The sequence below is a fragment of the Malaclemys terrapin genome, chromosome 7 (genome assembly GCF_027887155.1).
Source record: "Malaclemys terrapin pileata isolate rMalTer1 chromosome 7, rMalTer1.hap1, whole genome shotgun sequence".
Classification (NCBI taxonomy): domain Eukaryota; kingdom Metazoa; phylum Chordata; order Testudines; family Emydidae; genus Malaclemys; species Malaclemys terrapin.
Window position 1 is genome coordinate 78,791,102 of NC_071511.1, and position 26,968 is coordinate 78,818,069.

General features: G+C 39.6%; 1 protein-coding gene across 4 annotated transcripts in view; it reads right to left on the reverse strand.

Moving 5' to 3' along the window:
• Window positions 1–26,968, reverse strand: part of ANK3 (ankyrin 3) — a 280,404-nt gene that overhangs the window by 140,706 nt on the left and 112,730 nt on the right. For all 4 annotated transcript variants that reach the window (XM_054035313.1, XM_054035315.1, XM_054035312.1 and 1 more), the window contains exons 9-13: window positions 16,559–16,657; window positions 10,549–10,746; window positions 8,223–8,321; window positions 2,877–2,975; window positions 1,223–1,321 (exon numbers count right to left, since the gene is read on the reverse strand). In XM_054035313.1, coding sequence (XP_053891288.1) covers window positions 1,223–1,321; window positions 2,877–2,975; window positions 8,223–8,321; window positions 10,549–10,746; window positions 16,559–16,657 — 594 coding nt within the window. The remainder of the gene's footprint in view (window positions 1–1,222; window positions 1,322–2,876; window positions 2,976–8,222; window positions 8,322–10,548; window positions 10,747–16,558; window positions 16,658–26,968) is intronic.

Sequence of the window (26,968 nt, forward strand, 5' to 3'; positions counted from 1 at the left end):
CTTAATTTCCTTATTTTATGTATTAAAACACATCTTTTATGTTTATTTAGAAGTGAGCAATTCCTTTCATAGTCTCTGTCTCAATAATGGGGAATTCCAGAGAAACTGGTAAAAAGTTTCAAATCTGTTAAAAAAAAAAAAAAAGTAAGGGTGCCTGTTATACTTGGTTCTGTTCAATTATTATTTTTTTAAAAACAGAATACTACAAAAATTATGTGGCACTGAAATCCATGTTCTTTTATAGAGATTGCAATGACTCATTTCAGAACAGCAATGCCACTGTACTTAGGCTTAGGAGTTGCTCTGAGAAGAGCCTCACAGATTATTTTCAGTGAAGAAAAATAAATAGATTGAGACACTTAAGTGTAGTCTGTGACCTTGCACCAGGGGCCTACCAGATCATTTCACCTTCTTTCATTAGTTGTTTCTGTAAATTATGTACTGACATTTTCCTACACTTCCACATTGCACGATCTTGGTTCCAAGCAATCTCAGTTGTCTTCAACAAACTATCCTACCATGTCACACCACCTCCCCTTGTTCCTCCCCACAAAGAGACTAGGAATAACCCAAATGTACTTAATTATCCATTCTTTGGTGACAGCACCTTTTTCCAATTGAGACATCCTACTTCAATCATCCACTCCTTAATATCTGATCTATTATGGAGAAATTCCTACAGGTAAATTGCTATTGCTTTGAAACCACTGTATTTTTTGCCTGACTGTGACATGGCAGTCCAACCATCACTGCTTTCTTCTCTGCAAGGCTACTACATCTGACTTATAGGTGTTCCAGTGATGTTAGCACTGTCTGGAGACCTGTGTGAAGCACTCTTTCAAAGTATATTTATTTTTTGAATGTATACAGAACAAAGCTTTGTGAGATGACAGCAGATGCCTATGGCACAGGGATGATAGTTTTACACATAATAAAAACAATTTCCCCCCCATCCAGTAAAACTGAAGGGAAAAATGACCATCAGTATCAGCTTGACCCCATCTACCTTATCTATACATTTGTAGTGCCCTCACCGTAGTATCTGAGCACCAAACAGAAACAAAAAAGATCATTACCACAATATAAAGACCAACACACGGTTTCACTTCCTTGCTCCCTCCCCAGAGGCTGGGAAGAAAATGTTTCACTTTAATTGGCAAAACGTCCTGGCTTTGCTAAGTGTACCCTTTGTTTATTTATTATACGTGGAATATCACCTTACCTTAGCTTTAGCTTCTACCTGAGCTCCATTTTGTACTAGGTATCGAACAACTTCTGCTTGGCCAGCTCTGGCAGCCATATGTAGTGCTGTTTCTCCTCTCTAACATGTAGTAGTGAAAGCAAAACACAGTCAAAGATTCAGTAAAAAACAACAACATGTTTAATCAGTAAAGAAACCTCATGATCCAATTTAAAATAATCACCACATGATTTTTTTTTTTTACGGAGTAGTTTGTGAGCAGGATGTGGAAGCAAATCAATATTTGACCTCTAGAGCTATACCTTGGAAAGTAATTTATTCCAGCATCAGTATGCTAATAGGATAGTACATTAGTGTTCTCTCCTTTTGTTGAAAAGAAAACAAAGATCTTGTTCACTTGTAGTCCATTTACAATGTTAAAATGATGTCAATTAAATGACCACTCAGTTGGTCAAACATTTAGAATGATTGCAAATTTTATGTATTCAGATGTGCTGATTTTCCTCTACATTCCTGCTGTTATGCCCCATGACCCAAATGTCTGTTGTGATCTGACAAGCACTCGGTTGAGTGAACATAAAAAATCATTACTAAGTACATAAATCCAAGGCTTAACAAAAGATGCATATCCAAGGAAACCAGAATGATTTCAAGAGGGAAATTGTTTTCTTGATTTTTGTACTTTGCTGGATCTTTTAATCCAAATGTTGCCTAAATTACAGATGGTGCTGCATGTGTGCATAATTTAATATTGTTTACAGAACAAACCATCTATACAGTGCTTTCTTCTGATAGTGTCCATCTCTCTGTTTTGAAGAGATACTTTCATGCCAAATTATAAAAGAAGGATTCAAATTTACATCCTTCTTTTTTCCTAAAGCAATGAGTGTAGTTTGTCAAGTACACACCTAAACACCACTTCCCTGGGAGCCTGGGGCATGCAGCGCTCCGCCAGTAAAAGTGCACTTGTACGGCTGTATGGACACATGCAATATGTCCTGACAATCTGCTGCAATCTGTTGACAACAACAGAACTTGCCTTAAATGGTAAGGCCTCTGGTGTTCTGGGGAAGCAGAGCTCAAGCAGTCAAGTGCACTTCTCAAAAATTAGATGTGCTAAGTTAAGCTATAGTGAGTGCGTTCTCATTCTTTAGGTTAGCAAATAAATAGATTAATATAATCAGTTCAGGATAAAACTAAGGCCATATCTACACTAAAGGCACTACAGCTGCAATGCCACAGCTATACTGTTGTAGTGCCAGAATGTAGATGCTTCCTACCCTGACGGAAAGGGTTTGTCAGTCAATGTAGGTAATCCATCTCCCCATGCTGTGGAAGCTAGGGAGATGGAAGAATTCTTCTGTTGCCCTACCTGCACTACACCAGGGTTAGGTCAGCTTACCCATGGCTCTTAGCAGTGATAACAAGGTCAATCTAAATTTTAAGTGTAGATCAGGCCTAAAGCAAAATTTTCCCAGGGTCCTGTAAACACACTTGAGGGATCCTCGGCTCTCACAACTCCCACTGACTTCTTGAGGAGCTATGAGTGCTGATCACCTCTCAAGAGATGGTCAACACCTTACAGTATTGGACCCTTAAATAAATACCAATATCAGAGATTCTAGTTCATTAAAAATGTGTTTTCCATGCTACTGAGAAGAAAGTCATTGCTCACCACATTGGTAGTGTTGGGTGATGCTCCATGATGCATCAGCTGTGACACAATATTTACATGTCCCATGAAGGCTGCAACATGGATTGGAGTTAGGCCCGACTAAAAACAAACAAACAAGCAAAATTAACTTGCTAGTTTTACATTATCTTCTTTGAACAAACCATGGAGACACTGAATAGTTTAAAAATCAACATACCCCAGTGCTTGCTGTTTTCAAATGACCGAACAAGGCCTTGATCTTGGAAAGACTTACACAAATATTTAGCTATAAGCACATGTGGAATTGGGGCTTTATATGTGCTTAGGATTGAGGGGTATAAATAATAAACATTATAGTTAGTTCAGCAATTCACTAAAATCTATACATTAAGGAGGAAGGTGAAATTTTGCTTCCACTTAAAATTTTGCTTTTATATTAAATTTAACATTTTTTAAAGGAAATAAAGAAATTTTCATTACAAATCAATACTGGACTGGAAAGAAATGGATACAATTGTTTCTGGTATGAAGATGCAACTTGCTGAAACACAGGGTTAATGCAGGTGGATTTACGGTCGTTCCTCCCCACCACCTCCAATTTTTTTCCAAGTAAATGAAAATGCCCATATTGGTCAATGTTATCCATCTACTTCCATGAGAGGAGACAAATTCAAAACCACTGCAGAGTGCAGAAGAGTGCTAGCTCTACAGAACGTTTCCTTTCTCCTTGAAACTACGCAGACTTCCAGCACTAGAACTCTGTGGGGCTGCCCTTCCACAGGATTTGGGGGGACAGACAGGGGATCAGCCACTCAACTGGGCACACTCCCTTGCTGACCCCAAGGATTTCCCATCAGAAATCCAATTAATATTTAATAGTTCTCCAAGCAGCATTAGAACCCCAGAGCCCCCTTCACAGCTGCTGCTGCACAGCTGCGGTGGAAATCAGCAAGTGTCTGTATGTTCTCTAATGGAGCTGTGCTCCACGGGGAAGGATATCATTTATAAAGAGGTACCAGATCTCTATGGATCTCAGAAGATCTCTTGATTTTGGTAAATAACCCCTCATCCCATTTCATCAGAACTGTGAATAGGAAACTGCAAGTTTGTCTCCTAATCTGGAAAAGCCAGCATGAGAGAGGATGTGGCCCAAAGAATCTAGTTTGTTACTAGCTCTAACTCAGCGGTTCTCAACCCAGGGCCTGTGGGCCACATGTGGCCCAGTTAGCACACAGCTGTGGCCCAGCTCAGTTGTGTGCGAAAGGCTGAGGGCTCCAGTCTGCCCTACTGCAGGCTACCGCTGGACCCATGTCCCATGCACTGGCTGCCATCCGGCCATGCACAGTGGGGCTCATGGACCTGGTGGAGCCGGGGGTCCTAGATGCTCCTTCCCGGCGGGTCTCGGGGTCTGGGCAGCAGACTTCCCTGCCATCCAGCAGGCTCCGGGTTGCCCTGCTGCCTGGCTGGGCTGCCAGCTCCCCTGCCGCAGGGCTCTGGGGTCCAGGCTGTCAGCTCCCCTGCCATACGTCGGGGCTCTGGGATGTCCCGTACAGCAGGGCTTGGGGTCTCGGCAGCTGGCTGCCACCTGCCCCCCTGCAGCAGGCTATGGGTGAGAATCCTGGCTGCCCCCTCAGCGGGGATCGGGGTTCAGGCAGCCAGTTGTTGCCTGCTCCCCCACAGTGGGCTCCAGAGTCAGGGCCCTGGCTACCCACTCTGCGGGGCTCAGGTGCCAGTGGGTCTTGGGGTCCGGGCGGCTAGCTGCCCCCCAACTCCCTGCTGTGGGGCTCGGGATCTGGGCAGCCAGTGGGGCTCAGGGTCTGCACAGCTGGCTGCCCCCTGGCCCCCCGCAGCAGGGTCCGGGCAGCTAGGGGGATCGGAGTCGTAGGTGGCCCCTGCACAGCAGGGCCTGGGGTTAGGGTCCCAGCCCCAATTCCAGCTCCTGGCCCCACTCTGTGGAGGGGTCTCTTGGCAGAGGGCACTGAGCATAGGGATTTGTGGGGGGGAAGTTAGGTGGGGGGCATAGTGGTTCTCAACCTGCAGCCAGTGAAGAACACTGTGCAGCTGTCTGGCCAATGTACTGATAGCCACATAAGAGATTAAACCATCTTTGTTCATGACTGCAAATGTAGTGGCTCCAAAATATCCTCCTCTGCAGCGTCACCATCACAGGTTACCATGATATACTAATGGCTAATGATAGAAGTGGAAGGGAAGACAGAGCAGGAGTGGTGACCAAGTGCAATATATGAAGAAATTATTCTTCCACCATAACACCTGCAATTCTCCTGTTGAAAGAACTGTTTCTGGGTTGTGGATAACCTTATTAATCTGGGCTGTCTTCACCAGATAATGGAGTTGAGCATTTTATGTTATATTTTCTAATCCTTTGTGGATAAGATCACCTAGACTCAGACAATTACAGCTGAGCTACATTTTTGGCCCAAAGATTCATAGTTGGATCAACCCAAACATTGTTTGAATTCATGTCAATTTCAGAAAATTGTTTTAAAATAAAAAATGAAATATTTTTGGAAGTTTCAAAATGAACTGTTTCAACATCATTGAAAATGAAACATTTCCATTTTTCAGGCCACATTCACAAGGGGATTTTAGGTGCCATTCACAAAAAACCCAGGAGGAGAAGGAGGCAGCAAATGCCTCCCCTTCTTATATCCAATAGCCCAGATATTAGGACACTCACCTGGGAGTGAGAGATCCAGTTCCAATCCCCACTCTGAAGCAGGGACTTGAACCAGGTGTCCTACCACCAGGCTCTACGATATTTTGGGGCAGGTTTCTCTCAGTCTTCCCTTCCGAAGCTGTTCCATTTTGTATAAATAATTAAATAGTCATTGGAGCAGGACCAGTATCCAGATGTTTCTCCTCCAAGGTAAGTGCCCTAACACCAGGCTACAGAGTCAGTCTTTCTTTCTCTCTCACTCAACAATTATTCAAGTATTTTATACAAAGTGGAACAGCTTCACAGTCTGAGAGAGACCCATGCTAGAATGCACCACAGGCTGGCGGTTAGAGCACTTACCTAAGTAGGTGGACACCTGGGTTCAAGCCCCTGTTTCAGAGAGGGGATTTGAACATGGATCTTCCACGTCTCAAATGAGTACCCTAATCACTGTGCTGCTGGGTATAAGAGGAGCACCACCACTTCCTCCTTTTCTTTTCTTTTTTTTTTTTTTTTTTGGTTTAGTTGTTTTTTGGTACCTAGCCTTCGTTTCTTTTGCTTTTATTAAAAAGGTGAAAAAAATCCCCAAATAAAATGTTTTATTTGGCCCAAAATGAAACTTTTACTCTTTTTTTTACTATGCCTAAAATAAATAAAAAAATTGGTTACAGTTTGCCCTGAACCAAATTTCCCTCTCTATTTTTCTGAACTGCCAGTGAAATGAAAAATCAGTTAATCACACAGCTCTACAAACTGCCTATTTTCACGGTTAGAAAGCCACAAGTGAGGAGAAGAAAGACAGTGTCTGTTTTACTTAAGTTTCAGTCTGTGCCTCTCATTCATGTACTGATGGGGCTTCAAGCTATGACCTGAAAGTCAGATTCATGTCCCCTTTAGCTAGTACAAACCAGTTGGGGCCATTGCTTAAAGCCTCCCTAAGGAAGACCAAGATGTCTGCTTCCCTTAAGGAAACGCTACTTAGATCCTTATTCAAGAAAAACAACAAGGAGTCTGGTGGCACCTTAAAGACTAACAGATTTATTTGGGCATAAGCTTTCGTGGGTAAAAACCTCACTTTTTCAGATGCATAGAGTGAAAGACTCTATGCATCTGAAGAAGTGAGGTTTTTACCCACGAAAGCTTATGTCCAAATAAATCTGTTAGTCTTTAAGGTGCCACCAGACTCCTTGTTGTTTTTGTAGATACAGACTAACACGGCTACCCCCTGATACTTATTCAAGAAAGTATAACCTCATGCAGAAAAGTTTTCCATTTATCATCCTGTCATTTAGGTAAAGTACTGGTTGATTTTCCATTGAATAATTTAAAAAATGGAAACAAATTCATACTTCAAAGCTCTGAGAGGTAAACTGTTCCCAAGTGTAGCCTGTTTAATTTCCTTAATGGAGCAGCTAATCCTTTTTCTAACTTGACTCCTTGTATAGTTATCTCACCTTTATACAAGTGGCCGTTATTCTTAACTTGACAGGGCTCTGCACACAAATAGGACCAAATTTCCAGTGCAGTTTCATTTGGCCTCTAAATTTTTGCCAGCAATTGTGTGTGCACAATCATATGCAGCCCTAAGTAATAGCAGACTGATGTCTATTTGATTTGTAATCACAAATTACTGTAGATGAATTTCATCTCTATGCAGAGCTATCACAAGGCCTATGAACCACATAACTAGGGGCCTACCAAATTCATGGCCATGAAAAACGCGTCACGGACCGTGAAATCTGGTCTCCCCCTGTGAAATGAGGTCTTTTGTGTGTTTTTACGCTGTACTATACAGATTTCATGGGAGGAGACCAACGTTTCTTATACTGGGGATCCTGACCCAAAAGGGAGTTGCAGGGGGGTGTCACAAGGTTATTTTAGTGGGGGTCACAGCTTTGTCACCCTTAATTCTGCGCTGCCTTCAGACTGGGTGGCCGGAGAGTGGTGGCTGCTGACTGAGGGCCCAGCTCTGCAGGCAGCAGCACAGAAGTAAGGGTGGCAATATCATACCGTGCCATCCGTACTTCTGCGCTGCTGCTGGCAGTGGCTCTGCCTTCAGAGCTACCAACTAGCAGCCCTGGCTCTCCAGCTGCCCAGCTCTGATGGCAGTGCCGCCACCAGCAGCAACACAGAAGTAAGAGTAGCAGTACTGCAATCCCCCCTTCAATAACCTTGTGCCTCCCCCCCGCCCCAGCTTCTTTGGGTCAGGACCCCTACAATTACAACACACTGAAATTTCAGATTTAAATAGCTGAAATCATGAAATTTACAATTTTTAAAATCCTATGACCATGAAATTGACCAAAATGGACCATGAATTTGGTAGGGCCCTACGCATAACCCTTCAAAATAGGGTTTTTGTTGACCTTCTACATGGGAGTGAATTTCACTCCATGTGTATAAAACTGCAGGAAGAAATATGGAGAACCTTTCTAAAAATCTGCCCCATTTCTTCTGATGAGATATCATCTTTGTATTTTAAAATAAATTCATTATGTAGGTGTTCTGATCCGATGGTGTAACGAGTATATTTCTGTTTGCATTTGTTAATCTGTTCCTATCTAGTTGAAAATCATTTTTTACTTTTAATAGTGTATATTTATTAAGCAATGCACATGTATCGTCTAATTGAAGAGTGTTGCATTGGCACTAGAAACCAAGCCATACATGCAAACAATGCTTCTTACCTCAGTTACAGCTTGGATAGATGCACCATGTTTCAGGAGAAGTTCCATAACCTTAATTCTGTTCTTCTTGCAGGCAATGTGAAGAGGTGTGAAACCATTCTGTTAATGAGAAAGGAAATACTTTTATATACCACCTACGCCATTACTAAAGTTTGTTTTACTGAATTATTTTAGTCACTATTTTTTCTTTCACTATTTTTGTGCCAATTAACTTAATTTTAATAAGATCATTTTCTCACATGAAATATATTACTAATACAATATATTCTAAAGAAAAATATTTCTACAACCTGTATAGTGTACGTTTAAAACTGCCACCTTATTTGTGATTAAATGGTAAAACAGAAAAGAAACCAAGTGAAACAAGAAAACAAGCTATCCAGAATATCCAAGACTGGTAATGTGCTGCTTACAATAGTATCTTCAATACATACATATAAAAGAGCTTCCACAGAGAAGTTTTAAAAACAGGTTACCGAATTGGGCCTCAAATCTGATGAAAATTAACTAAATTAGCTACAGTAGTATAGAATGCCATATGCTTTCATAGACACACAAGATGAGTGAGGTCATATCTTTTATTGGACCAACTTCTGTTGGTGGGAGAGACAAGCTTACAAGCTACACAGAGCTCCTGTCTCTCTCATCAACAGAAGTTGGTCCAATAAAAGATATTACCTCATGCACCTTGTCTCTCTAATACCCTGGGTCCAACATGGCTACAATAACACTAGATACAACACATGCCTTCATAGCATTCAATCAGTGCAAGTGTATGTTCCACTTAAGTATAAACAGAGCCTCCATTTATCTGGGCCCATTAATATAGGATAATGACCCGGAGAAACTAGTACTAAAGAACTGGAAAATGGGCCAAATGAAGCATAATTGTGACAAAACTGGTCACCAGGAATATCTGGATGTAAGGGGGCTCTTTGGGTGGCAGAGAACTACCAAAACAGCTCTGTGTTGCCCCCTGTCTTTTGAGGTCCTCAGCAAAGAAGGCACATCATGGAAGTATCAACAGAAGAAGCAACTTGATCAGAGTGCATTGCATTCTGGTTATTTTTTATTAGTATAATGGTCCTTAGGAAGCTGCTATAAGACAAGACAACTTAGAACAGCTCTGAGGTTGCTCTGAGATGCAGAATACAGTAGGTACAATTGAAAATCATTTTTACTCCCTCCCCAATTCTTGTGCCTTAGCCGGAATAGAGAAACTGACCCTATGCATGAATGAGTTGGGGGATAAGGAGATTTATGGCTATCTGATCCAGACAAGTGATTGGCTGCCATCCAGCAACCCTGCCCAAGATATGCTGACATATTTAATGAGACTTCAGTAATTTCAGAATGCAGCCAAAATAAATATTACAGGACTAGAAGCCAAGCAGAATTCTGCACTCACCAAAGGGACAGACATAGTACAATGGCCTTCCCCCAAAGCAATGAAGATACGATGAGGGGTTTATATGGAAGAGAGTGGCTGAGAGAGCAATGAACCTGGTAAATCAGGTCAATTGTAAAAAAAAGAATCAAACCAACCCTGATTGTGTAGAGGTTTGTAGTTCCGTACAGAACTCATGTAGTACTTATGAAATCAACTGCCTAACAGCATTGACCTGAGCCCAGTACAACACCAAAGTACAGTACAATTACTGTAAGAATTTAAATTTGTTTAGGATGATTATTAAAGGTATATTTATACAGACATATTTCTTTACAAAGTGAGCCATGAGAATACCTTAAAACAATATATACACACATTCGGAAACAGTTTATTTGTATGAAAAGGCAGTTTGTTTTGTTTTTAATGTAGAGAAGTGAGTACAAAGATGCAACTCAGTAAGAATACTGGATATTTGTTACATTACTTATTCTTGTTTTGCAAATTTCAGAACTTTGTGTACTCAAATATCCTCTTTATTTTAAATGTCACTTATTCATTTCCTCTTTGCAAATGTTTAGAAAATCAGAATTTCTCCCAGGCTGACAACTGCAGCAGTTAAGATTGCAGTCACTCATTCTACTCAGAATTAGAGAATCACAATAAATATCAAAATGCAAAGGGGCTCTGGTTACACTAGAAATTACATAAATCACTATTAACTATCCATAAGCAACAGTTACACAGACTGCACAAGAAAAAAAGTTAATATCAAATTAGAGCTACAGTAACTTCTCTTGAACTCTACAAATACAGCATTAGCCTCACTGAATGTCAGACCCTGTAAACTTTCAACCAACAGAAAATAACTTTCAAATATTAGACACTGCAACTTTAGAAAACCGTTTAGCTGTGACTAGTAACCCACTGCGTACTCACCAGTGCTTTGGCATTAGGATTAGCTTTCTCATCCAAGAGAACCTTGGCAACTTTGAAGTGGCCACAGTGGGCGGCAACATGCAGTGCAGTCAGATAGTCATTAGTGACGTCATCAACAGGCACGTTGTGCTGAATCAGAAGCTGAACACAGTTTAAATGATCTCCTTGTGTCGCCATGTGCAATGGAGACAAACCATTCTGTAAATAAAAAGAAACAAATTGAAAGGGACAGACATATAGAATTGCATGCTTGTCACTGAAAAGTTTCTTTGCAACAGAGCTTTACAAGCTCCTTTGTTATGAGAAATCCCACACTGCATTATACAGAAACTAAGTGCACTGGGTCAACTTCTGAGGTCTTTACTCAGGTAAAATTCCCATGGAACTTTGAGTTTGCCTGAGTAAAGAGTAAAGTCAGGTGTACACTAGAAAACGTTTGCCGACATAGCTATACCAGCAAATATCTATCAGCAACCCCTCTTAGAGTAGATGCAGCTTATACAGGTTCCCTCAGTGAAATAAATTATATTGGTCAAAGCACTTTTATGGCAATATATAAATGTACCTACACTTGGCTTTTAACAATATAGAAATGTCTTAAACCATCATCCTGAATGGTCATTAGTAAAACTGCAAAAGTTTCTAGTGTAGACCTGCCCTAAGTAAAAACTCAGGATTTGGCCCAATGAAACGCATTGAAAAGCCAAGTTTTCTAAGGAGAAATCTGTTGGACATTCATCTTTATGAACAACAGTTGTGATGAAAATGTGTTTTATACTGCTCACAAAACTCAAGCAACAATGTACTTTTACATATACATACACAAAATAAATTGTATGCACAAACCACACAAAGAAATAACTCAGATAGAATTCTGAATTACTGATTCCATTTCCTGGTGTTAGGATTAAAACAAGAACAAATAGACAGGAACAAAATAGATGTTGTTTGGATGAATGCATAATGGCGCCTTAAGCAGATAATGTACCTAAAATTACCTTCTTCACTTTGATTTATCTAGTGATTTAAATTTATCAATCAAAAGTGAAAAATCTTTGGTAAAGTTTTAATCAGTATTCAATTATAGTTTTACAAAAAATGAATCCAGTTCAGTTGCTACTAAAATAAAAAGTAATGTTGGGTGATAATCTAATACAAATGGTTGAAATATGATTTTTAGATCTAAAATACACCATGCTTACTAACATGAAGATATCAAAACTCTTTTTTACAGATGTGGTGCCCTCATGTGACCATGGTTAGCATAAGCAAAGCACCAATGTAACTACTCAGTGGCTGTTCACAGACTTTCTGAAGCGGAGGACTGCTTTTTTCCCCTTTTTTAAAAACATGATCGTATAATAATAGGAATGACAAAAGTTATAAATAAAGGAGGAAATGCAAAGTAAACATGTTTTTAAAAGCAACGTAGAAGAAGGTGAAAGCAAACAGGCTAGCTGAGTGACATCATTTTAACCTATATTTAATTTATAAAAGCAGGGGTTCTCAGACTGGACCAAATCTTAAAAGTAAGACTATTTTGTGGGCACCTCTCCCAGTATCATGCCACACGTCAGCAGGAATTGTTTACATGGAAAATTGGTATTTGGAAAATATTTAATGTAGAGTTAGTGCAACGTGATTAAGCTTTCTGGGCCACAGCTGAGAACAGCTGGTGTAAAGAATTCCCCTAAGCTATTTGTTTACAGTAAGAGTCACTAAGAGGGTTCAACACAGTTCTGTTAAATAGTGAAATGAGGAGCTTCTTCAAGTGAGAAAAGTGTAGTTTATTATCTTAACAAGAAGAGTGAATAAATTGCCCTTGTATAACTTAATAGGATGGGATGACTTGGAATACACAGAAGGAATTCCAAGTCTCAGAGGCAGCTACAGAGGAGGGAGTGCTGTGGCCATGACAACACAGAATGATGTGGGAAGGGGTCAGCAGAAGATGAAAGAATACAGTGAACAGATATGAGGTGCAGAGACTGAGGGAGAGTAGGGTGGATTATAAAATAGGAGCAAAGATGGCCAAGAAACACATCTAAGTGGAAGAGTTGGCAGGAATCTGGAGAAAAGCTTTGAGAATCAGAGAAATGCAGCAGATAGCCAGAAGGAACAGCACAGACCGGGGTTGGGACTGGATAATAAAGAATCTCAGCAGTAGACAACTAGAGGGATGATGAACGATGATCTTGTAGTGTATCAGAGGGGTAGCCGTGTTAGTCTGAATCTGTAAAAATGATAATCTTGTAGTTAAAGCACACAACTGGGAACATGTTTTATTCCTGGTTCTATTGCTGTATAGATATGCTATGTGATCCCAGGCCAGCCATTTAACATTTCTGTGCCCATATCTCTCCACTTGTAAATGCTTCTCTACCACAGCCACATTGTAAGACATAATTCACTGATGTTTGTAAAGAGCACTTTGGGGTCCTACTGCCAAGGAGAACATACAAGGCAAGGAGTTCAGTAGAAATCGGGGAGGGGAAATAGAAACCAAGAGGTTGATGGTCATATGATATTTGAGAAGAAAAGTAGCAAAAGACCAGAGAGATCAAAATATTATAGCAAACCGCTGAGTGGCAAAGACAAATGGCTTTTAGAATAGTAAAAATAATGACATGTAGCTCTTACATAGCTCATCCTTCATCTGTAGCTGTCAAATTGCTTTACAAAGGGTAGGGGGAGTTTCATTAAGTTCATTTTTTTAAAAACCATGGAAACAGGCATACAGAGACGAAGTCACCTGCCCACTGTCTCACACACCAAGTCATCAGCAAACTCAGGACTTGATTTGAGGTCTCTTGACTTCTAGTCCCATGTCCTGTCCATTAGGCCATTGTGCCTCCCATATGAATAAAACTAAGGATGTAATAATGTGAAAAGGGCCTACAGTGTACTCAACAATCTTTACTAGGAAATACAAAGAACTTTTTCCATGGATCGGCCTTAAGGCTTTTTTGTTCTTCTGAAAGAATTCTATGAGCCATCTGAAAGCTGTAAAAGTTAAAAATCTTTCCAAAGGATGTGTCCTGTTTCGAGGAAGTTCTTACTTGATTAGAAGAGAACTCAGCCAAGTATTTTTTCCAGAGGACAATACTGTAGTTCAGTGCCAACTGAATATCATTCAGTGGTATTCTGCCTCTCAGCTTACCTCACAAGTTCTGTCAAAATTGACATATCAGAGAGAAAGACCAAGCAGCAGAACTTCTGTTTTTTTCTTCACTTTTTCTTATGTGCCTCTATAGAATAAGATTTCAGGATTGTCACTGCATGCCTGTAGAGTTGGTGTGAAGTGATGGAAACAGCTACAAGCATGGTTGAGAGCTCTTTTTGTTAAGAATATCACCAGATTGAATCATCATATGGTTTCACAGTCTGTTACTTTCTAATTTTTAAGTCCTCAGCCATTTTGACTTTACAAATTACACGTGTGGTATACAGCTACAGTAAGGCATACAGCTATAGTAAGGCATATATATATCTATGCCATACCAAGAGTCCTAGACTATTGTGATATCAGAGGTAACTCAACAAATCACCACCCTTATTCTACAGCTAATTTCCATGTCACAGTTGAATTATTTGTATAAGGGAGACTGCACATAAGGTCGATTATTTGAGCCAACTAGCACATACATGCGCCCAATGGCCACCCACACAAATCAACACAAATCTCCCAGCACAACCCCCCTGACACAAATCAACAAAACCACCCACATAACACAACCAGCATACACAATAACCCCAAATACACACTGCCCCTCATGCCAGCATACCCTCGTCATTCACCACCTACGCAAATTAACAGAAAACTCTCAATACAACTCCCCCTACACACAAATCAACACAACCACTCACACAATAACAACATTACCACCACACACAAAACCCCCAAATATCACTCTGAAGTCAAGAATGTCTGTTGAGTCAGTGTGAAGTGATGAAAACAACTACAAGCACGGTTAAGAGCTCTTTTTATTTAGAATATCATCAGATTCAATCATGACTGTGATTCATGGCCTATTACTGTTCAGTTTTAAAGTTCTCAGCTGTTTTTGGCTTGTTTACACACAACTTTATGAATTACACATGTGTGACAGAATGGGCTTTTAGCTACTTGTTTTTTAATATGTAGTTTAGTTAATCTAGGGCTTGCCTAGTATTGTAGTGTTAGGTGCCACATTGCTGAATACAGTTATTTAATCACTTTGTAGGCCAGTGTCTGCAGCATGCAGCTATATTACTTTAAATCCAGCAACACAGCCTCTGATTTTTCTGGTATGTTCTATCTGATACAAGATAATGAGGTTTAGGGAAGGTTTGTGGTTCTCATCTTTTGAAACCACTACTTCAAGTTTGAAGGACACCCTGGAAAAAGGAAAAGATTAAAGAACTACTGAACTAGTATTCAAAAAGCTAGTTCAATTTCAGGATAATGGCAAGAACTGGCAATTTACACCACAAAAAAGTGATAACATTCCTCAGAAGAGTCATTGTATTATTAGGATGGAAAAACAAAGCAATGGGGGTATAAAAGTTGTTTACATTAAACAAATCAAAGAGCCACTAGTGATTGGGAAGAGCCCCTGAAAGGTGGGTCAAACTAATCCTGAGGAGAAGAGGCACTCGGTAGAGGAGAAAAGTGTGCGTCAGGAAAGCTGCACGGCCTTTCCCCAGGTAAAGCTGCAGAGGGCTCCTTGAAGCTGGCTGTGTTCCTACCGACTCATGCAGCAGACCCTACTGTAACTAGCAATGGGAGGGACTCCTATATACAGGGCTGGAAGCCTAGGGCTTTGGGAGTCAATAAAAATTCCACATCTAGAGGATGTGCAGGACCTCTCCTCTGCTCACATCAGATTAGCCATGATAGCACATGTGCAATTGTCTCGGGGAGCAGACAGAAGGTGGCACCCTAGCCCAGGCCATGTGCCAGATATATCCCACGGGAAGCAAAACAGGTCAACCAGAAAAACTTAAATTATTAAAAATAAAAATCAAGGAAACCCCAAACCCCAAAACTTCTAGAGGCAAGTAAAAGAGGAGGAAGAGAGAATAAGACAGGTTAGGAGAAGACAGAAGCAGTAAATGCGCTGGGGCATGGCATGTAGGGAGAAAGGTTTGTGTATAAGGGATCCTGTGAGAGGGGCTCCAACAAGCTGCACTAGTACATCAGGATTTTTCATGACAGGTTTCTCCACCCAAGTATATCTACTCTAAAAGGAGGAAACAAAGGTCTCTCTCTCTCTCTCCTCCCCTCTCCTCCTCCCACCCAAAGGAGGAGGGGAGGAGGAGACGTACAGTGGTGTCATTAAAAAATCAGTTACTATGCTTTGATTTTAAATCAGAGAGAACTCTGGTGCTTGAATTGCCACTGTATAGCAAGGGTTGGCAAATGCTAACTTTTTAATGGGAACCCCTGCATTTGAAGTAGGCTGCCCACTCCAATGAAGATGATTTGAAATTTCCACGCACAGCCTTATGGAATGATAGCAATGTATTTGCTATGCTCTGACAAAGTGTAGAGATAGGAAATGGAAGAACTCGGTAATGAACCAAGAGCTCTGCAAATTACAGCAGCCTCTGCAAAGAGACATTACTACATTTTTATCTTTTATCCCTGTGGTACCTTTGAAACAAGTTAAAGACATAGTCTGTATGTGTGCAGTACAGAACAGTCCCATGGAAGCAAATGTTTTCTAGTCATCTGAATTCTGAGGACCAGTATATATCATATTGCTCTTTTTGCTGAGAAGGAATCTTTTTCCTGTATGCAAAAATATCTCGATTAAATGTCTATGAACAACACATACTGTTTGATACATGCACATAAGCACACTACAAACTACACTCAGTTTTGAGGGTCTCCAACACAGTTACTTTAAATAGTAGTTATGAAGCTGGACCATTATCACAAGAAACGTAATCTATCTAAGATATACATAATTACATCCAGAGAATCTTCAAAGATTATTCTAGCCAATGGGTGCACAATACCATTTACCTTGGTTTTGGATAGAATGGGGGCCCCACGATCAAGCAGCATTTTCACAACCTGTTCATGCCCACTTCTTGCTCCACAGTGGAGAGGTGTCAACCCGTCCTATTGAACACAAGAATTATAAACTGTTAATTTCAGATATTGTTCATATTTTAAGTATGCATTATTGCATTGAGTTTTTGAGTGTTGTTAACAATATGAGAGTAATGAATAATTAATACAACAGATCAAATAACATTCCTTGAATAATTTATTCCACAAATGACATGATATTTTCAAACAGAATATTCTTTATGTTTTCATTATGTATCCAGCTCTTGCATGTATACATCTAGGATGACAGCAGAACTGTATGGTCAATTTGTAATTCAGACCTCAGCTATATTACATAAATCTGTGTTCGCTGAACTTATTTTTAAAAATAGGCTCAGCACATGACGGGTTTAAACTAAAGACCCTTTGAGTGTGATTTTCTAAAACTGCACATACAATTTCACACCTAATTTGTGCACGCATTTACCATGACGGCATACACAAACAGCCTTCAACTTCCTAAGACGTGGGTCCAAATGTGGTAATTTCATGTACAAATTAGGCATTCCATGCACATGGATTTTTGACATGTACACATTTTAGAAAATCAGGTCCATGATTTGGTCAGTGTGGACCAGGTAAATGTGTGTGATTCCCATTTTGAAAAACGCATTATTTAGTTGAAAATGGTACTATAAAATGGCTTCAATTTGCTTTTGACTGGTCCACACTCCCTGAGCAAAATGTCTTAAACTCATGTTGTAAAATTGGGTTTAAACTATCATCTATCTTTTATAGCGTAGATAGGAGCCTTGAGATTATATGACTGGTTGAGCAAGTCAGTCTAAACTTGTTCCCTTTTTTGGGACAGTTTTTTTAATTCTATCACACACTCATTTGCCCAGCACTAGTTGTTTTCATTTAAAAATACCTTCCTTAAATAAGATGATGACATCTTCTGAGATTTACAGGGTTTTTACAAATTGATTTGATTATTCCTTGACCTGTACCCTGCTTACAATGTTTAAATAATCTGTCTTGTGCACTGAATACTAGGATGGAACATACTGTATTTGCCTTAAGCAATTCAGAGTAAAGTCAGCACTGACTTTTTCAGTGCCACATGACATTACGCCTGTTACAAATAGTAATGTCATGGCTTCCAGAAAAATAGAAAAGAAAAATAAAGCATTTTCAGTCATATCAAACCTTCTTATTTGATATAACCAAAACAAATCAACAGGAGATGGAGCAGCATAGCATATGTACTGCATATGCACTAAATACTTCAGTGGAGCTTTTCCTATAACAAAGATATAATTAAATTATCAAAAAAGTCAGAAAAATAAGTATTATCATTTTATATACTGTACAATAAATGAAGGAGTGTTTTTTCACCGTCTAATAAATACCATCCCAAAATGCATATAGATTGTATTGACTAAAAATATGTTACAACAGTTTCATAAAACTGATTATTACCTCAAAGAATTTAACACACAAATGTAAAGGTGCTGTGCTATTCACACATCTTAGAACCATTAAGGTAAGTAGTTATTGCTTGAAACTTTTTCTCACATGTAATCATTTAATTTCTTCCTTGACATTTCTTAATTTATTTCTCTAAGCTAAATAATCAATTTATGATCTGCTCAGAGTAAGTGGCAGCCCAGGAGTTAGCTGTAATTCAGAGAGCCTTACAATCCCTAACTGTCTGGGCCCTTTGTATTTGGCAACAAATTTGAATACTTCAATTTTTCCACAATACTACTCCAACCTCTGCTTGCCTTATTTGTGCAAGTGCTTCCATTTAAGTTGATGGATGGAGCTGATTTTGTTCCTGATGAAGTCAATGAGAATTTGTCACCGACAGCCTGGAGGAGGATTGAAAGGACTATTTGCATGTGTAAAGGCAACAGGATTTGTCTCAAGATATCCTTAGCTTACCATGATTTCTGTAATTTATACCATACACTATCTGCTTTCTTGTGTTATTTAATTCTCTAAAGCAGTTGGGGACACAGTTTGTATGGAAGATGCTATACAAAATAAAGTTGTATTGCATTGTGATGTATAACCACGGTTATAGGAAAGAGATATTAAATAGCCATAAACTGTAACTTTATCATCTGCTAGCAAATGTTTATAATGTAGCTTTACCAAAATGTTGCTCAGAAGTATCACACCCCTACCATACCAGCAGTTTCACTGGGCAAGAACATCATGTGTAAAGTAACCAACAGTACAAAAGTAGTGTCCACCCTAAAATGTACAGTGAAAGGGGAAATGAAATTGACCACCCCTACCATACCAGCAGTTTCACTGGAATAGAACATAATGTATAAAGTAATCAGGCAAGTACCCAATGGTACAAAAGTAGCATCCACCCTAAAACATACAGTGAAAGGGAAATGAAATTCACCAACACCAGCTAGCTAAATAGCTGTAAACAAGAACCAAGGAACATGGAATTTAGTTGTCACTTTATCTAGCTGTCTTAGGTATGTATATAGTGCCAATCACCATATTCTCTAGGCATTTCAAGCCAGGCTATTTAAAAGGACACCGAAGCAGTTTAAGCACAAAATGTACCAATGAGACATTTTTTATTTCATGGGGTTGGGAACATCTTCCAGATCCTTACTCCACTAGAGCACTGTTGCATTCTAGGACACATCACCAGCTGGAAAACTCATTCAAATACAACCACAATGGTATAAGGGAGGGAATCTGGGGTATGTGCGGTATACATAGTCAATCAGGCAGAAATATGGAAGGGAAATGGAAGCTGAGTAGCAATGTTGTTGATATTTTAAGGAAGTTAAGTTGCTGTAAGTTAGTTCCTATTCTGGAAATGTGTATATTGCATACATTTATTCCTGGAGCCAAGGCCTGATTCCTCAATACACATTAACTTTACTACATGATAATGATCATCCCTAGAAGATAGAAATACACTATCCAGTGGGTTTTAGAGAATTCTATCATTATTTTTTTTAAATTGTATGAAATACATTTTATTGACAATAAGGAGTTATCTACTACATCTGAATATATACTCACAATGGAAAAACACATCTGAAGGGCTAATATTAACAAAACCCATGCACGATTACTTTGTAATTCTGGAAATTAAATGGCAGAGAACAAAGGCACTGCCTCACAATATGAAATGTAGAAAGTGCATTTAACAACAGTCATGCATTGCTCAATGGACTCTACAGCAATTACAGAATTGCAGCATTTGAGAAATACTTTCAAGTAGTAAACAGTAGCTGTCCCATCAGTCTCAATTTTCATAACTACTGGATTTCCCTATCATCCCTAAATTGTGGTGTACCAGAAAGGGCTAACATCCCATATGATGAGGAGGCACAGAAGTTAAGAATATAGAGAGCTTTTTCTCCCTCTGATGGATGAGGCCAGGTAGGATCCATCTACAGCACGCAGTATTATGTCTCCAGAAGAACAAGTTCTGAGAACTAGGGACATGTCAAGACCCCAGGCTGGTTCAGCAGAAAATACGGGCCCCAGATAATGGTGTGCATACAATTTTCATTCCACTGATTTTAATGAATATTGAATTGGGCCCCAGAAAAGCAGCCAAGTAAGTTGTGGAATCCTGTCCCTTGCCAAGAGGATTCCTGTGGAAAAGAAGGCAGCAGGCAGCCTGGCTGAATCAGCCAGGGCTTGATTTGGTCCATATTGCATGCATTAGCACAAAATTATATTAGGATGGAATTTAGATACATGTTTGAGGCAGTGGGTCTATTACACTGCTTGCTGCAGTAATGCAAATATTGTGAAGAGTTTGTCAGAATTCCCACTGTACACTGAAACTCCATTTGTCAGAGAGAGAATTTGGCTACAAAAATGTTTTGTACTGAAAAGACATCAAGGACTGGGAGTGAACGTTTTTTTTTTAAGTGCTACGTTAGAGAATAAGTGAATAAAAACACAAAATGTGCAGGCTGCTGTTTCTAATATGTATGGAGTTTAGATTAAGGGTTTATGATAAAGTGAGATATTGTGATAAAAAGTGTCTGTTGTACACTCAGCAAGGCTGTATTGCATACGTCACAAGGATTCTAGTTTTCTTATTTATTGTGCATGCTCAATATCATATGTGAAGCATAAATATATCACATGTATTAGGATGCAAACTCCTGTTGATATGATAGTCTGCAATGGCTCAGAAAAAACATTACAAATGATAATGACAATAATATGCAGATTAAGGACTGTCTACTGTCTAAATATGCACTGACATGATAAATCATATCATCTGTATTATCTACCCCTCTAGAGAACCTGGAGAGGAACTCCTACAATGCCAGGTTCTCCAGCATCTAACAAGATAAAGCAGACTTAGCTAGCCTAACTGACCAGCTGAGGAGCCCCCTTGCATAGCAGAATCTTCTAGTGGCACAGAGCTGCTTATTCCAATTCCTCTTGACACAGCCAGAACCCTCCTGTACTCCAACACTCCTTGGCTACAAAACAAACCTTTGAGGGCTGCAGCTGGGTATATCTTAGAGCAGACCTGAAAGCTGCACTGGGGACCAGACCAGCCTCCGATTAACCTCATGACCGGGGGCATCATGGTGTCTTACAGACACTTTTACCCCTACTCGGGTCCTGCACCAAACACAGTGTGACCAGATGCAAGGACTGGGCCTACTTGTTTGTTTTTCAGATCCAGCCATCAGTTAGCACTCAACGTTATATAGCTGAAACATTATGTATTGTACGCATTCTACAATTATTCTGCGCATGTTTAAAACACTTTGAGATGAATCTTAGAACCTGCCTACAACCTTAGTACATGCGCTGTGCACAGGGGAATTCCACTGGAATTGGGGTAGAAGGACTCCTCCCCACAAAGGATCGGCTATGTAGTAGCCACTGCAGCTTCAGGGCCGTATTAACCCTCTTGGCTACCTAACTCCCCTCTAAGCATGTGGATTCATGTAGCAGCATATCCACTGCCCCCTAGGCCTGTTCCAACCATCCTGTATTCTTTATCCCATTGCAAACAACTGCGCTCTACTGCAAACCACACCTTCAATGCTGCAAAGGAAGGGAGAATGATAAGATTTGCTCCTCTCATATATTGAAAATACATATGGTATAACAAACACATTATTCATGTTGTTACTGTACACTGTTATTTCTTATGCAGGTTCTATGCAGCAGCTTACATATCATCAGATAGATCTTAAAATGGCATGTACAGTATGTTTTCATGTAGATATGCGTGCTGGCCTTTGATTTAACTGCTAATCAGTTGAATAAAGATTACAAGTACTTCTTTGCTAATCCAGGGTAAAATGTGTTTGCTGTGTGCTACATACACAAATTCAGTTTGACACATGCAGTATCAGACAGCCAAAGTAAGTCAAGCTAATTTAATCAACCTCACTAAGTATGCTTTATTTGTTAAAATCTATTCTGGAAGACAGATGGGGGAGAAATCATTAGGGCAATGTTCAATAAATGAGTTACATGAGGTATTAACTAATCTTCATTCAAAATGTTATTTACAAACTATGTTGTAAAAGTTGCCCTTGATAGGCATTCACATAGCAGTGCCTAGGTAGGGCTTAGCATGACAATAATTCTTATTTACTGACAAAGATGCTTGAGAATTCAGCACAGAAATCAGAAACCTGCTGCTGCATGTTATGCAAAAGAGGTGGGGGGAGTAAAAGCAACCATTTAACACAAACAAAAGGATTATAACTGGAGCAACCAAACTAGGGAAATAATGGTAATGATGAGAAAACCTCAAAACATTCAGAGGTTCATTTTGGATAATGACCCAAAAGTCGGCATGCTTAAATATTATGTGACCCTCTTGAGTTTTCAATAGTGGAGCAGTTTTGATGGAGTTCCATTAATTCCTACTTCTGATCAGGATGACCAAATCCTGGTTCCACTGAAGTCAATTAAAATTACTTCAGTGGGATCTGGATTTAGCCCTTTCTTACAGTATTTTAGCACAGCGGCTTCTAGTACCATCTAATAGCAGCAAATGAAAGACTCATGGAAATGAATAATGAATGGACAATGTTATCTGAACTTATTCAAACCTCAAGAAAGATTTAGTTCAAATTCTTCGTACGTTGTGGCTGAAGGTTCTTATTTTACCTAAACCTGTTCACACATCTCTAGAAAACAAGTGTGTTTTGTGAAACATGAAAGCAGATACTATGGAATATACACTTTCTGTGCCATATGCAGTGGATTATACACACAGCTCCCAAAATGACATCCAAATTGCTAAATCTGACCGACATAACATGAAGGAGCAAAGCCTGGTCCCACTGATGTCAGTGGGACCAGGATATGGCCAATAATATACACTAACTTCTGCTGCTACAAAGCTGACTTACAAAACTGTTGAAGGGGAAACAAGGACCTGGAATTTGTGCCCGTTTTCCGAATATTTATGTATATGTTTAACAAACAAAAACCTTGTTATTTGCCTTTTAAATGGTATTTTGTATTTCATAAGAAGCATTGCTACAATAGGATGCAGTGGTAACTACGGCAAAGGCCAAATTTAACTGAGTCAGAGTAAAAAAGTGCACTGAATCCTGCTCAACTATCAGTGTTCCTGGAGAACTGTAACTTGTGTTTATGAAATTTCTGGTATTTTTTTTGGAGGGTTTCTTATGGTCTGATACTCTCTCTAGCAGCCTCACTCCTCTTCACCCACAAACCTCCTCAATTACTTAAACATTTCTGCCAGAGAGAAGGAATTTTTTTTTAAATGAATAATATGCAATTGTGACTGTATTCTACATTCTCTCTCCTTCATGAAACATTTGCATAAATGGGTGATGCCAGGAATCACCTGATACAGTCTTGACCATCCTTTTCCATTCAAACACACAACCTCCAATACTGGGCATATTGTTATACAAAAGAAGACGACGACTGAAGTCTTTGTTGCCCAACATACTTATATGGCTGTACTGAATATAGGACATTACCAAAGGGTAGCTCCTGGGAAAAAGTAAAGTAACTGTAAAGATGACAGAGATACATTGTCTTGCAATGTAGTAGGGGGTAATAGGGAGAGCATTATATCCATAAAATTAGATGTTATTCAGCCTGGGAACTAGGCAGGCATGTTGCTTCTGAACTGGTTTTTCCTTCCACCCACTATATATTCCTCTTATTGCCTCTTCTCTTTTTATATTTTCCCAATCTACCTCTATTCTTTGCCTCTCTGATCTCTCCCATTTTTGTCAAATATTTAAATATTATTTTCATAAATAAATTATTTCATAAATTATCTTCAGTCTACTGCTCCCCTCTGCAGAGCCATGTATTGTTCAGACCACAAGATGTTAGTTCTTGTCTAGATGAGTCAGCATCTCCAGATGCAAAACGCTCACTCAATTACTAATTGCTAGAAATTGGGCTGCCGGTGAAATGAGGAGTGTTTCAAGCAGCCTGGCATGATCAGGATAAGCTAAGCCAATCCTACTAATTCCTTTCTTTTTAAGAGTATCGAGGGTGTACTGGGGAATGGGCAAATTGCACTGGTTAAGCCAAAAATGAAAAATGTCCCCAAACTTCACCCAGTTTGGTAGCTCTTTGATGGTGTGTCTTTACCGCACAGTTAAGCTGGTGACTGGCACCTGGGTAAGCCTAGCCTGGGTGTGATTGTTTCCATAGCAAAGCCTTACCTACGTTACTATGTCCTCGCTGTTTCTGCATTGCTGTGCGTCTGGGGCATGTCCCTAAGTTCTTTGTGCTGAGGTGCTTTTGGATTCTTTCTCCATTCACTGGGTCCTTTGGGGGGAATTGTGGAAAGGCACTGGAGGACTATTAGCATTCAAGTAATTTTTGCCTGCATCCTCGCTGCAAAGTAGATGGGCTCCAGCATGCGCTATACCCATCCCCTAATCTCAGCTGGATAATATAGCCCAACCCCTGCTTCTAAACCCAACTCAGGGGTTTTTCTGTGTGATAATACAGGGGTTAGGGCCAAAACCCAGGTAAGAGCTCAGGTTAGCTGTGCAGTGAAGACATACCCTGAGACTCAGGAGTGGTCAGGAACAGGAAAAAGGAAAGGGGCAGAGGGAATTACTATCACATCCCTGGTTGTTAGTTAACTAAATAAATGACCCTAAAAATCTGTCAGTTATTGCTGAAATACAACATAGTACTGGAAGAGAAAGGCATGGAGCACAGGCGAATCCAGGAAAACAACCACCAGGTTTCAAATGTTTTATGAAAATGATGGTAGCTACAACAAGGAAGAAGGGTCAGATTAAAGTGGCTGCTGACGAGCCTGTGTGACCTCAAAGTGTTAATCTCTCACCATCTTAAAAGTTATGGGGATAACTGATGAAACCTGGAAAAGGTTTAAACAGCTATTTGAACTGTACATGAAGTTTAAAAAATAATAATTTCCACAGTGACGAGAAGAAATATTGGAAAGAATACATAATGGGCACTTTGCTGTGATGAAGCAAAAAAGAAGTGCTGGAGAAGTAGTATTTTGGCCATAGTTGAACAGTGAGTAACTGTAGAATTTGTCTGAGGTACTGAGATGCACAATGGAAAGAACTTACAATACCAAATGAACAATCCGCAGTTCTATGGGCTAAAGTCCAAAGGAATTTGTTTGCCCTGGGAAAATGTGACCATCTGATCATACAGTGGTGACCCTTGAGGACATCATATTTCTAATTACGACCAGGTACAGTAAATCTATGTTTGCATGTCATGAATCCAAGGACTGTGACAATGGACTACAGCTCAAGAAAAGGGAATTGTAGGACATTGGTAAAACATGAATTTCAACATATGACATGTGACTCATATATACCAAAAAGCTAACAAATAAACAGAATGTGGAGACTATATAAAAATAACTTGCTCAAAACAGTAATCATTGCAAGTAAAAATCCATATTTAGCACCCCACATCTACAGAGCTGCCATGTGAAAAATCACCAGCAAAACTTCTATAAAACGGATGTACACACATATTCAATGATCAGGCATGAGATATAACCAAAGGATGATAAATAATTCCTGTGACCTGGGCGAAGAGATAAGATAAAACAGATACAAAATTATAACAGAAGCACATAACATTTACTACAGTTAAAAAAAAAAAAACAACTAAGACTCTGGTAGAATATGGTGAGATGGACATGAACCAGAACAAGCTACACTGATTAAAGAAATATCACCTCATTCATATTCACTGATCAGAGAAAGTGGAAACATTTTACAAAGAAATAACAAACATCTGCTAACAGTAACTGAGAATGCAACTGAGAAAGAAAATAAACAGATATCCAAGAAGAACAAAACTTAATGAATTGATCCTGTTTCTGAATATGTGACAGAGAATGAACAGTCAGCTAAAGACATGAATGTGCCTAAACACACTTTGCAGTAGATCTGTAAGACTGTTAAAACATACAAAAAACTAATTGAAAGCTGTTGATACTGTAATAACTACATAAAAGATGTTCTTAAGTTAAATCATTGTACTGGTTTGAATTTTTTCAGTGAGGAATCAGCGGAATGGTGGACAAGGAAGAGTCAAGTTTTCAAACATCTTGTAGGTCACACTGTTGCCACACTTCCTGTTCACTCTCAGAGATCCTCTCTCATGAACACAAACAAGCAACTGCAGAGAGTGAGGCAGAGAAAACAGCCAGGCAAGATTGCAGCAGCATCAGTTCTGTTTACTCTGTAAATTACTTCTTGCTAGTTGAATAAATAAATTACCCAAGCACCTGCCTCAATCAGTTTTTAAATACGATTATCATCTGATCACTGTTCAGTGGTATATACCTAAATGCTCTGATCTCCTAGATCAGTCCATATCCTTGGTGGACAGGTGTCTACCTCGCAAAAACTACTGCCACATCTGGCACCCTTGCTGGCAATTTCAGCAAAGCAGCTAAACACCGAATGGGACATGAAGACAAACTACCCTCTCTTTTTATGAGGTAGCCCCTCCGGGGCAGAGGTGAGACAAATCGACAATACTGTGTCTGTGCTTTACATGTTCAATGGATAAAAGAAAAATTCCATACTTGAGGGATGTTAACCGAGCACATTTCACCCCATGGGGGTGAGGGGAGATTTCTATGTAAAGTGTGGGGAAAAGGTTTCTATAACCCCCAACAAAGATTTTTGCAGGCAACAGGAGAGAGCTGACAAGTCTCCCTCAAGAGTTCTGAGAAGCTATGCTGTTGCAGTTATGGGGGCTGGGAAAGTTACAGGAGATGGGGCTCCTCCACCACTCAAATTCTGGGGTGCATCTATAAACTGAATAGAAGACGACACTTTCAGGGTTCACTCATTGGTAGGTGTAATTATTCATGCCTCCAATGATCCA